The 14350-nt window shown below is 47.9% G+C and overlaps 1 protein-coding gene across 2 annotated transcripts; it reads right to left on the reverse strand.

Annotated features, from left to right (window-relative positions):
• Nucleotides 1-4860: 4860 nt before the first annotated feature.
• Nucleotides 4861-12378, reverse strand: BATF2 (basic leucine zipper ATF-like transcription factor 2). Of its 2 annotated transcripts, none has more exons than XM_032489761.1 (3): nucleotides 12180-12378; nucleotides 10758-10862; nucleotides 4861-7695 (listed from the first exon to the last, which is right to left on the reverse strand). In XM_032489761.1, exons 1-3 carry the CDS (start codon nucleotides 12216-12218, stop codon nucleotides 7015-7017), a joined length of 825 nt encoding a protein of 274 aa, XP_032345652.1. In that variant the 5' UTR covers nucleotides 12219-12378; the 3' UTR covers nucleotides 4861-7014. The 2 variants fall into 2 exon arrangements, with proteins under 2 accessions (XP_032345652.1, XP_006179617.1); XM_006179555.3 differs by having other exon boundaries at nucleotides 4862-7698.
• Nucleotides 12379-14350: the final 1972 nt, after the last annotated feature.

Raw genomic sequence — 14350 nt, forward strand, 5'->3', positions numbered from 1 at the left:
GTATTCTCTGTCTGTGAGTCTATTTCTGTCCTGTATTTACACTTTGTTTTTGTTTGTTTCTTTTTGTTTTTGTTTTTGTTTTTTAGATTCCACATATGAGCGATCTCATACTGGTATTTTTCTTTCTCTTTCTGGCTTACTTCACTTAGAGTGACATTCTCCAGGAGCATCCATGTTGCTGCAAATGGTGTTATGTTGTCGGTTTTTATGGCTGAGTAGTATTCCATTGTATAGATATACCACATCTTCTTTATCCAGTCATCTGTTGATGGACATTTAGGCTGTTTCCATGTCTTGGCTATTGTAAATAGTGCTGCTATGAACATTGGGGTGCAGGTGTCATCCTTAAGTAGGGTTCCTTCTGGATATAAGCCCAGGAGCAGGATTCCTGGGTCATACAATAAGTCTATTCCACAAATGACAAATGCTGGAGAGGCTGTGGAGAAAGGGGAACCCTCCTACACTGCTGGTGGGAATGCAGTTTGGTGCAGCCACTATGGAAAATAGTGTGGAGATTCCTCAAAAGACTAAAAATATATATTTGAAAAGGGGGGGAGGGTATAGCTCAAGTGGTAGAGTGCATGCTTACCATGCACAAGGTCCTGGGTTCAATCCCCAGAACCTTCTCCAAATATAAATAAATAAATAAAGTAATTACCTCCCCCTCATAAAAAAAAAAAAAAAGAAAATCATCATTGCTATAAAGTGTGTGTATAATTCTGTCTTTTTATCACATGTGTAGATTAGTATAACCACCACACAGAAGATACAGAATTGCTCTGTATCTCAAAGATGCAACCCTTTATAGTCACATCCACCCCTTCCTGCTACCATCCCTAACCCTTTGCAACCGCTGATCTATTCTTCATCTCTATAATTCTATCATTTTGAGGGTGTTACATAGTGGAATCTTATAGTGGGTGGCATTTTGAGATTGTCTTTTTCCTTTCAGCATAATGCCCTTGAGATTCATCCAAGTTGTTACATGCATCTGTAGTTCATTCCTTTTTATTGCTGAGTAGTATACAATGGTGTAGATAATTTGTTTTGTTTTATGGGGGAGGTAATTAGGTTTATTTACTTATTCTTTTAATAGAGGTACTGGAGATTGAACCCAGGACCTTGTGCGTGCTAAGAACACACTCTACCACAGAGCTATACCCTCCCCTCTAGATAATTTTACCCCTGCTTTTCAAATTTTCTGCTGAGCATAAAATATTTTAAGACTTAGGAAAAAGGAAAAATACTTGTAAGAGGGACAATGCAGAGAGAAGCACTTCGTGTGTTTAAGGAAATTTTATATTGAATTAGATAATAGAAGTTTAGGTTTAAAATGCCCTCAGCAGTCACCTGGGTAAGTTCTTCATGTTTGAGGAGTCCTCCTTGCAGTATCGTGACAGGTTTTTGTGCAGACTCTGTGTGGTTACTCCCAGTGACAGAGAACTCACTACCAAATGAAGCAGCTCATTAAATTGATATGGAATATGTCTTTCTTCCTGGAGCTTGGGCATGACTGAGAGATCTTCTGTCATAGGTTATTTTCACCCTGCCTGGAATCTCTTTCGTCTCCCCACTAACTAGGTAAACAAAAACCCAAGACAGTGAGCAAAGCCAGCAAAAGCCAGAGCAAGCTGGGGATGTCCTAGATCCAGGATTGTCCTCTCTAGGGAGATTTCAGCATTCAGTGACTTAGAAAAACAAAGGAATGCAGACCTTTTAAAATGGAATGAAATTCTGCTTGAACACACACACACAGATACCCATTGTCTCCTGAGGATGTTCTCCTTTCTGCATGATAGAAATGCCCTTCAGAAGGCTTTAACCACTAATCTCAGAGGAAGGCTCTCAGAGTCTCTCCTGCCTCAAATCCCCTGTATCAGATCAGAGATCTCTTCCTTTTCCTCCAGCCTTCCTTGAGCGCACACTCTGATCTGTCCATGGTTCTGATTGTGAATGGCTTCACTTGGGGGCAAAGGCATGGATTCTTTCATTCATTCCTTGTAGCTTCTGTTTATTGAACACTTACTATATGCCAAGGACTGTGATGTGCTTCTTACATCTACCTTCTTTCTATTGACGTATATAAGACATAACAGGAAAGAGCACAAATCATAAACGTACAGCTCAATGAATTTTCATGCAGTGAATACATTCATATAACCACCAAAGATTAAGAAACAGCATTATCAGCAGCCCAGAAGGTCCCTTGTGTCCCCTACCAGATGCTATCCTCCAGCTGTAACCACTACCTTGACTTTTAACAGCATAGATTGGTTTTTTTTCTACTTTTTGACTTTATATAAATGGATCATGCAAATTGTCTTCTCTTTTGTGTCTGGCTTTTATGGCCCGACATTGTGTTTGTGAGGTTTATTCACATTATTCCAGATAGTTGTAGTTTCTCATTCTTGTTAGTGTATAGCAATACCTAGTATAAAATACTCCACAATTTATTCATTATACTCTTGATGGGGCATTTGGGTTGTTTCCAGTTTTCTACCATTATGAATATTGCTGATACAAAAACTCTTGCTCATGTCTTTTGGCAAACATACGCTTTTCTATTATATATAATATATATTAGACATACATGTGCATATGGATATGTGTACACATACATACAGATACATAGGGTGGATTGTGGGTGGGTAAATTTTTCAATTCCCATTTTTCAGAGAAGAAAACTGAGGCTTGAAGAAGTTGAGCCAGGAAGTAGTGGAGCTGGGATGTGAACTCAATCCTGTCCGGCACTGGAGCTCAAGCTCTCTAACCATCATACTTTACTGCTTCCCAATGCATGGGCTGTTAAAAGTACTCATGATGTGTCAGACTGCTTGCTACCATTAAGAGAGACTAAAAGATAGGAAGGCAAATCACACAAGAAAAAAATGATAGATGCTGGTGAAAGGCACATGGGTGTGACGAGGAGCCTGAGGGAGTCATTTTTATCTTGGGAGGTCATAAGAGGCTTCCTAGAGGAAGAAGCATTTAAAGAGGAAGGATGGGGGCAGATTCTGGGCATGTCGGAGTGATGAGGGAAGGAGTGCCAGGTGGAGAGAGTGGTGGAGCACAAGAAGAGGAGGCCCTCATACAGACACAGCTGCAAGGGCTGCATAGATATTTCATCCTGTCCCCAGTATCCACCCACCCATCTCTACACTGCTGGCTTCCAGATGTTTACAGCCAGTCTTGACCACTTCCCTAGTTGCCAAACTCTTTTCTATCCAGCTAGATGACAAATAGGCATCTCAAATTTAACATGGGCGAAACCGGCCTCCTGATCTCCCTCCCCAACACACGCACTCCAAACTGCTCCTCTCCGATCTTGGTCTGGCACTACCAACCACCAATTGCTCAGGCCCCATGCTGCAGCATCATACTTCCTTCTTCCCTTTCCCACATCCAATCTATGAGCACATCCTGTCAGCTCTGTCTATAAAGCACACCCTGATTCTGGCCTCTTCTGACCACCTCCCTGCTACTACCCTGGTCATGGCCACACCGTCACTCACGTGGATGGCTGCAGCAGCCTCCTCACTGCTCTCCCTGCTCCTTTTGCAGTTCCCTAGGGGAGAAGACTTCTTTTCCTCTTCCAGCTTCTGGTGGCTCCAGATGTTCTTCAGCTTGGGGCTGCCTAACTCCAATCTCTGCCTCTGTCTTCACATGGCCTTCTTCTGTGTATCTTCTCTTACTGTTATTGGTGACCTCCTCTTATTGGTTATTGGATTTAGGGCCCACCTGGATAATCCAAGATGAACTCATCTTGAGATTCTTAGCTTAATTACACATGCAAACCCCTTTTTCCAAATAAGGGCACATTCACAGGTTCTGGGTGCACATATCTTTTAGGGAGCTACCATTCAACCCACTATAGAGATGAATACCAGGGAAAAAAATAGCTAAAAGGATTTAAATTGAGTTTAAACTTCAGTCCTCCAGTGAGTGATTACTTTTCAAAGCATAGAAGACTCTTGGCCTGCACATACATGCTATTTCAGCACTGACTGTTCATGCATCACTTCGAAGATCATTCTGAGGAGTGAGTGTCTGCACTGTACTTGCTGCTGTGGGTAACTTGAGGCCGTGGGTCTCTAGCTGGGGGCCTTACTGCAGCCTCAAACCTACCAGAACCTCTCTGTTCACTGTTAAGGGCATTGCCACTGCTACAAAGGGGACAGAATTGTTTCCTTCTAAAAAATGATCTCCCCAAGAAAAGCCAGCTGCTAGTGCTAATGGTAAGAGAAAACAGAAGGGATCCAAAAAAGTGCTGGTTCTCACCCAGTGTGATTGGCAGCCTCTACGATGGATATCCCCCAGTGATCCCACCTCCTGGGTTTTATGCCTTTGTGTAATCCTTTCCCATTGTGGGTGGTCTGGGTCTAGTGACTTGCCTTTACTGAATAGAATCCAGTAAAAGTGACAGGACGTCATTTCTGAAATTAGGTTACAAAAAGACTGTGGCTTCTGTATTAATCACCTTTTTTTGTTCTCTAGCTTGCCTGTTTGGCCTTTTTTGTTCTCTAGCCTGCCCTGTTGAGCAGCCCTAAGGAGAGGCCCATGTGTCAAGAAATTAATACCTCCAGCCAACAGCCTGTAAGATCCTGAGGTCCTCAGCCCAAAAGCCTTCAAGGAACTTAATCCTGCCAGTAACCTTGTGGGTAAGCTTGGAAGTGGACCTTCTGAGTCCTGCAGACAGCCACATGAGTGAGCTTGGAAGTGGATCCCCCTTTGAGCCTTCAGATGAGTGCAGCCCTGGTCAACACTTTGAATGGAGCCTATGAGAGACCCTAAGCCAGGGGCACCCAGCTAAGCTGTGCCTAGATTCCTGCTCCACAGGAATTGTGAGATGATATATGTTTGCTGATTAAGCTGCTAAGTTTTGGAGTAATCTGTTATGCAGCAATAGGTATACCAGATACAGATTTTTAAGATATATTCAACCATGTGGAAGGCTTAAGCTACAATGATAGCTCTGTTTATAACAATTGGGGATTCACAGATATTAGCTCATATCCCTCAAGAGTCTACAACATCTCCCACTCCTTTGATTCTGTTTATATTTTAAAACAAATATAACATCAAACTATAGTGACAGTTGCACATTCTATTTTTTCTGCTTGATAGGTTGTAAGCATTTTCTCACCTCATTAAATATTCTTCAAAGCATTCTTTGTTCTCAGCATCTCTTCAGTAGTCCATCATGAGTATGCCAACATTAATTAAGTCATTCCCCTCTCTTACTTGTTTTGGGTTTAAAGTAGGGTTTTACCTTTTGGGGTCCCATCTATCAGTATGTTTCAGCCCCTCCATTCAGGGCCTACAGGGAGAGTTTGTGGAAGGTGGAAGGCAGGATTGCCTGTGGTTAAGCGTTCCTGAAGTTGCATCAAGCCTATACCATTTCCTGGCTATATAACCTTAACTCCCCTGGACCTCAGTTTCCCCTTCTAAACAGTGGAGTAATAACTAAGCCTACTTCGCAGAGTTACTGGAAGCATCATTGAGTTAACCCAAGTTAAACACAACAGAGTGCCTGACAAATTTTAGGGTATATAGACACAAGCCAGACCATAGTACCTTCATCTCCCTGGCAAGTCCTGGTGCATCACACATCATATTGACTTGTCCTACATTCCAGCTGACCTCCGGGAGGGGGTTGAAATGGGAGGTCCATGAGGGATTGCCAACCTCTAAAAGATTCTAGACTATTCCCTCTTTTTTAAAAGCCCTTTGGTTTCAACAGTACAAAGTACATCTGAGCTTTAAACAACTAGCCAAAGCAAAAAGAATTGGAAAACCCTTTAATTTATTTACCATAACATAGGTGCCTGGACTTGTGTTCAGCATCCTGGAGTGTGTCAAATACTAGCATAGTGTCTGCTTACATGTGTGTAATCTGGGCAAAGAGCTGGAGCTTCTCATCTCAGGCACTTTACAGTCCTTGTCCTGAGTCTGAATGAGAACCTGCCACCCTCTCCCCCACCCCACCCCCACCCCTGAGCAGATGCTGCAGCTCAGCTCCTACCTGGTCCCAAGCCCCTGGCCTTCTAGCTGCTATCAGGCCAAAGAGCACAAGGACACTGCTCAGAGGGACCCGAGGGTAATGGGGGTCTGGGGGCTGCACAAGGATGGGGGTGGTACTGGAGAAGACACAGTTCTCACTGCTGCCAGGTGTGAGTTCAGCACTTGCAAAGTTTATAACTTTACATCTGGTCCTTCCTCATTCTTTCCACCTGCCTTTTGTGCATGACATGAATGCTCTCAGAGATCCACCTGCCATGGTCCTAGGGGGTGGGAGGAGGCAGGGAGCTATTTGGGAATAGCCTGGAGAGCTGACCCTGCAGAATCTCCCCAAAGTCAGGGTATGGTTATAGGATTTCAGTGGAAATCTCAAGGGGACTGTTCCAGGCTTGTCCCCAACTCCAACCCACAGGTTCAGTGCTTTGGCACCGAGAACACTGCTAGAGGCAGAAAGAATTCAATTCTGGGCTCCTGCTTGGCCTCTCCCCATCCAGGCTTGGACTCTGGACCAGCCCCAGTGAGGACAAGGTTTCAGAGACTGCAGGGCTCTGTGGCCCTGGAAATCACAAAGCAGAGGGGAGAGGCCCTCCCCAATCCTAGCACTCAAACCTCCTCACACCAGTCCTCAGTTTCTAGGACTTCAGCTCCTAGAGTGCCTGGGCCAGGATCCCACCAGGGGAAGGAGGAGCAGTTAGTGGTGTTTCAGGTCCCAAGAAAAGCTGTGTGACCTTGGACAAACAACTTCTCTGAGCTACCCCTGAAAAAGTAGAATGACAATATGGATTTTGCAGGACAATCACAAGGTTGAAATAAGACAGTAGTTGTGACAGGACCTGGCAAAATGGTGGGCATGCAGTGATGGCTTCCTTTCCCTGGTGAAATCCTGGTTCAGCTGATCAGCCAAGAAAGGCGGCCTCCAGTGCAATGGAGGAGGTGCCCATGTGCCAAGGCTGTTTCTGAGTCCAAGGAAGAGGCCAGCCTAGTTCTGGGGGCCAGTTAGAAGTGGACTTGAGCAGAGGAGAGCAAGGGGAAGGCCAGGAGAGGGTGGGGGCTGGGATTCACACCCAGTCCTTGCCCATCTGCTGTTGAGGAAGCAGCCTTATGTTCCCTGCCCTGCAGATAGCCCAGTCCCAGAGCAGCTGCGGGGCTGTGGGGTGAGAACTCCGGCTTCCCCCTGGTGGCGTGCTCCAGCCTGAGGGACTGTAGAGAGGTAGGCTGGGCTGGGGGGCTGGGCAGGAGGGTGTTGAGCTTCGAGGAAGGCCTCAGTAGGCCTGAGCCAGTGAGCAAGGCAGATTGGATAGGACTAGTGGACAGGTGGGCCGAAGATGAAGTGACCGCAGTGGGACCAAGGGACAGCGAGGGCAGAGGGGACAGGAGGAGGCCAAGGGAACCGTGAGGCTGTGGATCTGGAGAGAGTTGCTGAGCCGAGGGAGAGGAGACAGGGGTCTGGAACAGGCCTGGCTGTTCCTGGCAGCCTTGTTGTTCATGGGGCACGGGGCTTGGGGGCCGCTCAGCCGGGCCCCAGCAGCCAGGGGACACTGGAACCAAGCAGGTGGCACAGTCCATTGGGCACAGGCGCTCATGCATGTGCAAGGTCTGACTCCACCACGCCAGCTCTGCCTGAAGGGCCTGGATCTCCTTCCGCAGGGCGTGGTTGTGTTTCTCCAGTGACTCATGCTGCTGGGGGGAGAAGCAGATGGGGGGGAGGGTTATGTTAGCCAGAATCAGGGGCCCAGCATGAGCCCTATTTCCCAAACTCCCAGGGTCCTCAGTTTAGGAGGAAAGACATCACTGCCACCTGATTGCCCTTTGGCTACTCTCTGGCCAGCCCTCCATAACCACCAGCAAGTCTCTCCAACTCTACCTCTTACTAGGGTTCAGATCTGCCTGCTCTCCAACCCCACTGCCAGTCCCCTCAGCCGGCCAGCCTGGGATCTCCACTCACCCAGGAGCCCCAACAGCTTCCTAACTGGTGCTCCCCAAAAACCACCCTGTTCTCTTGGCCCAGAGGAGACATTCAGTGACTGCATCATTAATGGAACATCAAAGCCCTTTAGAAGGGAGGGTATAGCTAAGTGGTAGAGTGCGTGCTTAGCATGCACAAGGTCCTAGGTTCAATCTCCAGTACCTCCATTAAAATAAATACACCAACAATCGCAATTACCTACCCACCTCTAAAAAAAGCCCTTTAAAGGCTCCCTGTGCTTAGTGGCCCCAGCTCACACCTCCAGTTTTATCTCTCCAATTTCTCCTGCTCCTCCCATTTCCTGTTCCTCAAATGGACTCTGCTTCCTCCCCACATTTCAGGTCTCCTCCACCTGGACACTTCCAGCACCCCCATCCCTGGGCTAATCCTGACATGGTCTTCTTGTGACAACTTAGATGTCCTTCTGTCTGCTTAGTGCCACTACCAGGCCTCCCCAGAGCCCAGAACTCGCTCACTGAGGCACCAGGGGCGGGGTCCAGGGTAATGTTTTACAGGGCAGCATCACAAGTGCAATCTCTTCAGCATTCCTGAGTCAGCATTTGGGTTCTGTACTGCTGAACGCTGGGTTCTGACAACCCATTGGGACAATCAATAATCAATGTGCAGTTCTAAACAACCATTTATGACAACAATGGTGGAAAACACAAAAAGAACTTTATTTCCACAGCTCACTAGGCTGAGTGACTTGTTTTGGTTCCCTCCTCCCCACCCCCTTTTATGGACACTTTTTCAAAGAAGAAGCTGCAAGGATGCTTTACATAAAAATATTGCTTAGGCCATGGACTCAAAATTCTAACAGGCCTCAAAGCCACCAGCAGCCCCCTTCCCAAGCTGATTTCTGCTGTGGAATGTGGAATGACATTTTTTAAACATGTCATTAGGTCACCCTACACCTGAGTTCTCTAAAGACTTCAATTCACCTCCAGAAATTTAGTCACTCACTCATTTATTCGCCACCTTCTGGTTGCTCAAATATCACCTCTTCCAGGAAGGCTTCCTTAGTTTTCCATCATCTCACGTGCCCCACTCCCTTTCCTCTTCCTTGCTTTAATTCTTCCCATCTGATATCCTAAATACCTCATGGATCATTTATTTGTCTGTCTGGCTCCCCCATGGAAATATGAGCCCTGGGGAGGGTGAGCCAGACTTTTATCTGTTGTGTTCATACAGCTGTATCTCCAGTGCTTAGAACTGTGCTTGCCACACAGGAGATACTCAATAGGCATTTCTGGAAGAAATGAATAAACAAATGCATGATCTCTATCCTTGCCAGGCAAGTGTCATCCTGGGCATCAGTCCTTACTCTCGTGCATTCCACAGGGTGCTGCTCTCTCACGCTCATGCCAGCACTATTCCATTTGTGGGCAATGCCTTTTCTAAACCTTCATTCATTTGGAAAACTCCTATTCATCCTTCAAAACCAGCTCAGACTTCATCTCTATATCACCTCGACACTACTACTTGTGTGTTGGCCCCACCTCTGTGCTCCCAGAGCACTTTATTCTGACTCCATCTTTCGCTCCACAGGGAATTATTTAGTCCCTTCTATTTGTCAGGCACTGTTCCAGGTGATGGGGAAACAGCAGGGGACAGAATAGTTCTCAGCCCTCATGGTGCTTACAGTCTGGCGAGGGAGACAAGCAATGATGAACATCTAAATATGTGATAGAAGTTCAGTGCTAACCAGAAAAATAAAGCAGAGGAACAAGGATCTTATAGTTTAGAAAGGCCCTTCAGAGGAGGTGACATTTGAACCAAACAACCAAAAAGAAGTGAGGATCTAGCTAGACTGCTGTCTGAAAGTAGAGGCAAGAGTCAGGCGGAGTCCCTGAGGCTGGATCTGCTTGGCCAGTGAAGGAACAGGGAGAACAGAGTGCAGGATGTTAGGAGAGGAGAGGGACCAGTGTTGATGGGGCCGCAGATAGTGTAGGGCCTTTGGGTGTGGAGGGCTCTGAATTTTATTCATCACTATGAGGACTAACATGTATGTGTATGCAGCCCTCCCAAAGGCCAAGTCTTGAACCCAGGTCTTAATTGTCCCTCTGGGATGGAACTGGTGGTGTCCTTTCTCTCTGCACAGAGAAAGAAGGGAAGCTCAAAGTCAGATTACCATCCAAGAGGCAAGTGCAGGTGCCATTCCACCAGGCTTCTTTGCCTCCTTAGTCCTGCCAGTGGGTGGTGTCCTGCCAATGGGTGGGGATTATTGTCCCCATTTTCAGATAAGGACAGTGATGCTCAGCAAAGAAAGTGCCTTGTGGTTAGTGAGTGCCGCAACTGGGACCCTAAATCCAGCCCATCTGAACTCTGAGCCAGTTTCCCACAGTGTGATCTTGGCCACCCACATCAGAACCCTAACAGGCAGCTCCCCGGGGCCTATTCCAGCCTCCTGAGGTGGGTCCCGGGTGGGAAGGGGTTGGGGATCTGTGTTTAATGAGTGCGTCACCTGGTCACTGGGCCAGGTTCTCCCTGTTTGCTTCCATTTCTTGTTTCCTCGCCCTAGACTGGGGATGCCTTGAGGGCAGGCCTGGACGATGCTCTGTTATGTCCCTGGAGCCCAGCATGTATATGGCACATGGTTTCCACTCAACACTCAGGAATTTCCAAATCTCAACTGCAGAGCCCTTCCCTCCTTCCAGATTCAGGCCACCTGGAACATACAGCAGTGTAGGGGGAACTGCTCATAGGTGGGATGGAGAAGAGGTGGTGAGGCCAGGTAAGTGGCATCAGGGATGGGAAGGGAGGCATCCCCCACCTGGTGCAGGGCGTCCGCCTTGTTCGTGTGCTTCTGCCGGCTTCTCTGCGCAGCCGCCCGGTTCTTCTGTTTCTTCTTCAGCTGCCTCTGAAGCTCCTCAGGGTCCTATGGGGGCGAGAGGCAGAGGGCTCAGGGGTCCCAGCAGGGCTGGCTAGCTACCCAACCATACCCTTCTTGAGTCAAGACCCCAAGGGCCCCCTTTATCTCAGAAGCCCTGTCTCCTTTGGCATCCACACCTCCATCACAGACACGGCACACCTGGTTGGAATGCCAGCCTCACCCACATGTCCTGCTCACATCTCACATTGAGGCTGCACAGGCGGGGAAGCTGAGAGCCTGAGATTCAAACCCGGATGGAACTGACTTCACATCCACACTCTCCTTAGCCGTGTTGCTCTGGGCAAGTCACTCACTCCCTGGGTCCAGTCGCCTCATCTGTGCAGTGGAGGCACCAGTGCCTTCCTCACAGGCCAGAAAGTAGGCAGCCCCAGGCCAGCCCAGAGGAATTAATAAAAGTCGGCTGCTGTTGTTTGATCACCATCCTTTCTACGGTCCAGGTGTTGATTTCCCTAACTGTGAGCTCTGTCTATGAAGGCGGGGCAGGGTTCTCATTCAGCCCCACACACCCATGCCCAGCTCAGGCCAAAGCTGATGTTCACTTACGCAACAAATATCTGTTGAGCACCTACTATGTGTCATGCCACTCAGCTCTGGGGACACAGCAGCAAGCAAAAGTACCGGCCCTCCAGTTCTCCCATTCCACTGGGACAGCGGCCCAGAATGAATGAATTGAGTCCCTTCTGACAGAAGAGTGGACTCAGAGGTCAATAGCTGTGACTGGGGTTCGTAAAACTTAGATGAAATACTTAACCCAGATGCTCAGAGTTCTGGAAGTTCAGGCAAGAGGGAACATTGGAGACCCCACAGTCCACTCTGGGAGGTATGTTCTGAGGGTAGGGACCGCAGGCAAGACCCTGGCCTCCCCAGCTGAGGACTCTGTACTCCTAGGTTCTCAGCCACAGGAGGCCCACTCCAGGTGCTGGAGAGGCAGGAGCTTGGGGGAAAGACCTGCATCCAGAGAACAGGGCGGGCCTCTGGTACCTGGGTCCTGGGAGAGGGGCAAGGCCTCCAAGGGAACCATAGCCAGAGAATTTGGAGAGGGGAGAGAAGGCTCTCATGAAGACAGTGAGAGGAGAACAGGTGGGTTAGGAGAGAGCAGTATTCAGAGGCCAAGTTCTAAACTGGAGCCTGGATCTGCAATACGAGACCAGGAAATCCCTCATTCCAATCCTCTAAGGAAACCGAGGCCCAGAAGGGGTGTGTGAGCTCTTGGCTAACACAGCCCTTGTGAACAGAGCTGGCACCGGGGACGCTGGGGCATATTCCTCTTCTTATCCCCTGACCCTGGTCCCCTATACTCACCGTCCCGCTCAGCAGCCCATTGCCCCCGCAGAGCTGCATGGTTGGGCAGGAGAACAGAGGCTCGCACTCAGTTCAGGGTGTCCCTCAGCTGCTGTGACCTCCCAAGGCCCTCTAGGGGCCCAAGGAAGTGGCAGCTCTTTAAATCTCCAGTGACCACTCCGCCCCCAGCAAGCCAAGTTTCAGTTTCTCCTAAAGCTACCGGCTGCTCAGAATCCTGGGCTTGGGTTGGCTCACGTGGCTGGAATTTCCTAACATGAACTGGCCTTCCGGTTGGGCCCCTTCTCTGGAAGGAGGACGGTGGAGAGTTGCCAGAGGAGGGAGGCTGAAGACCAGGTGTAGGGAGGGTGTTTGGGAGAGGGAGGCAGGCTGCCAGAGACTGAGCCAAGAGGAGAAGGCAACGGGGGACCAAGGGCTCACATGGGTTATGGGAGAAACTCTGGGCTCTACAATTGTAGGAGCCCAAGTTCACAGCCCACCTCTGGCACATTGGAGCTGTGAAGCTTTGAGAAGGTAATTTACCCCCTCTGAGCCTGAGTTTCCTCATTTGTAAAGGGAGTAGGGGGATGATACAAATGCCCACTCACAGGCTTGATGTAGTAACTAAGCGAGCTAATACAACCACCCCCAAACCCTGTGAGACCAATGTTGAGGCATGTCTGCAAAAAAAAGCAATGCCCCTTAAGTAGAAGAACAGATGGATAAGTTACTGTGTTTTCATACAACAGACCACGCAGCAGTAAAGACAGGGACGTTTAGCAGTTAAGAGCACAGCTTCCAAGCTATGTGACTTGGGTACACAATTTCATCTTTCTGTGCCTCTGTTTCCAAATCCATAAAGTGGGAATAAAAATCATTTATTGTCAAATTTAAATGAGTTAAGGCACATTAAGGCAGTTGAAACCATGCCTGGTGCAGAATGAGGGCTCAACAAATATTCACAACTATAATATGATGGAAGATTCAAAGCTGCACTTATCATCATGCCTAAAAGTTCAAAACATCCAATTGCATGAAAATAACAAGCTGCAACAAGATCTGGGCAACATAATTTCTCTAAGGTTGAATAATATGGGTATGTAATTATATGCTAAAAGTATGAAAATAGGCATGAGAATGAGAAACGCAAAATTCCGAGAGTGATGGCCTGGCAGGGGTGGGGGTGGAGATGGACTGAGGGAATACACAGGGACTTCAGTTGTGTCTGTGGTGTTTTGTTGCTTCAACTGTGGGAATACAGTTGTCTGTGATAATATGATTATCTACACTTAGGAGTATACCTGGTATGTTTCACTACAAAAAATTCTGTTAAGGACTTGGCAAACCCTGAAGCCCCAGGCCAACCTGCATGGTTGCTGTATCTCTAAGAGGGACCATGCTTGGAAGGGACAAGAGTTTGGGGGATGGCAGAGCCATTAATTCCAGTCCGAGAACAACATAGCAACTGATGAGCAGTGGAGAGTCCTGTGACCGGATGACTAGGGCATTGAGTCCTGAGGGCTCAGGGCTGATGGTGTGGGATCACAGGAATAGCAAATAGTGTGGATTTGATCTTCTGATAGGTAATAATGTCCTGAAGTACTGTGTAGATGAATTCACAGCTGCCTCTGTGGGGAGTAGGGGTTCGAGGGTAAATCTCAATAGTAGAGCACATGCTTGGCACGTACAAGGTCCTGAGTTCAATCCCCAGTGCCTCTGTTAAGGGGGACGGGGAAAAAAAAAAAATCCCAACACAGCTGCCTCAGAGCTTATTAGAAAAGAACACTGAAATTCATTAGCAATGTCTGCTGTGCCATGATTGATTAATGCTGTCTGTCATGAGCAGGGTATTGAGAGTAATACTCTCCTGCTATGCCCAGAAATGGGCACGAAAACAGTTTGGACTTTAGAGTCAGACTTGACTCTGACATCTGGCACTCCACTCATCAGATCTGTCACCTGGAACCTCAGTGTCCTCCTATGTGCACTGTGGATGACAAAGAAATCATACCTATTTACAGAGTTGTTTTGAAGATGGAAAAGAATGCGATGTGAAGAGAGCTCTTTGCATATTGTGAAGTACTATCTGGGTAGAATCCATTCCCATCCCTGAGATTTGTGGGTACACAGGATTGATGCAGCCTCATAATTTAAGTCTGGGTGGGTGGGATTGGGTATGACAGCTGGGCCTGGCT

This window comes from Camelus ferus, chromosome 10 (genome assembly GCF_009834535.1).
Source record: "Camelus ferus isolate YT-003-E chromosome 10, BCGSAC_Cfer_1.0, whole genome shotgun sequence".
Taxonomy (NCBI): Eukaryota; Metazoa; Chordata; class Mammalia; order Artiodactyla; family Camelidae; genus Camelus; species Camelus ferus.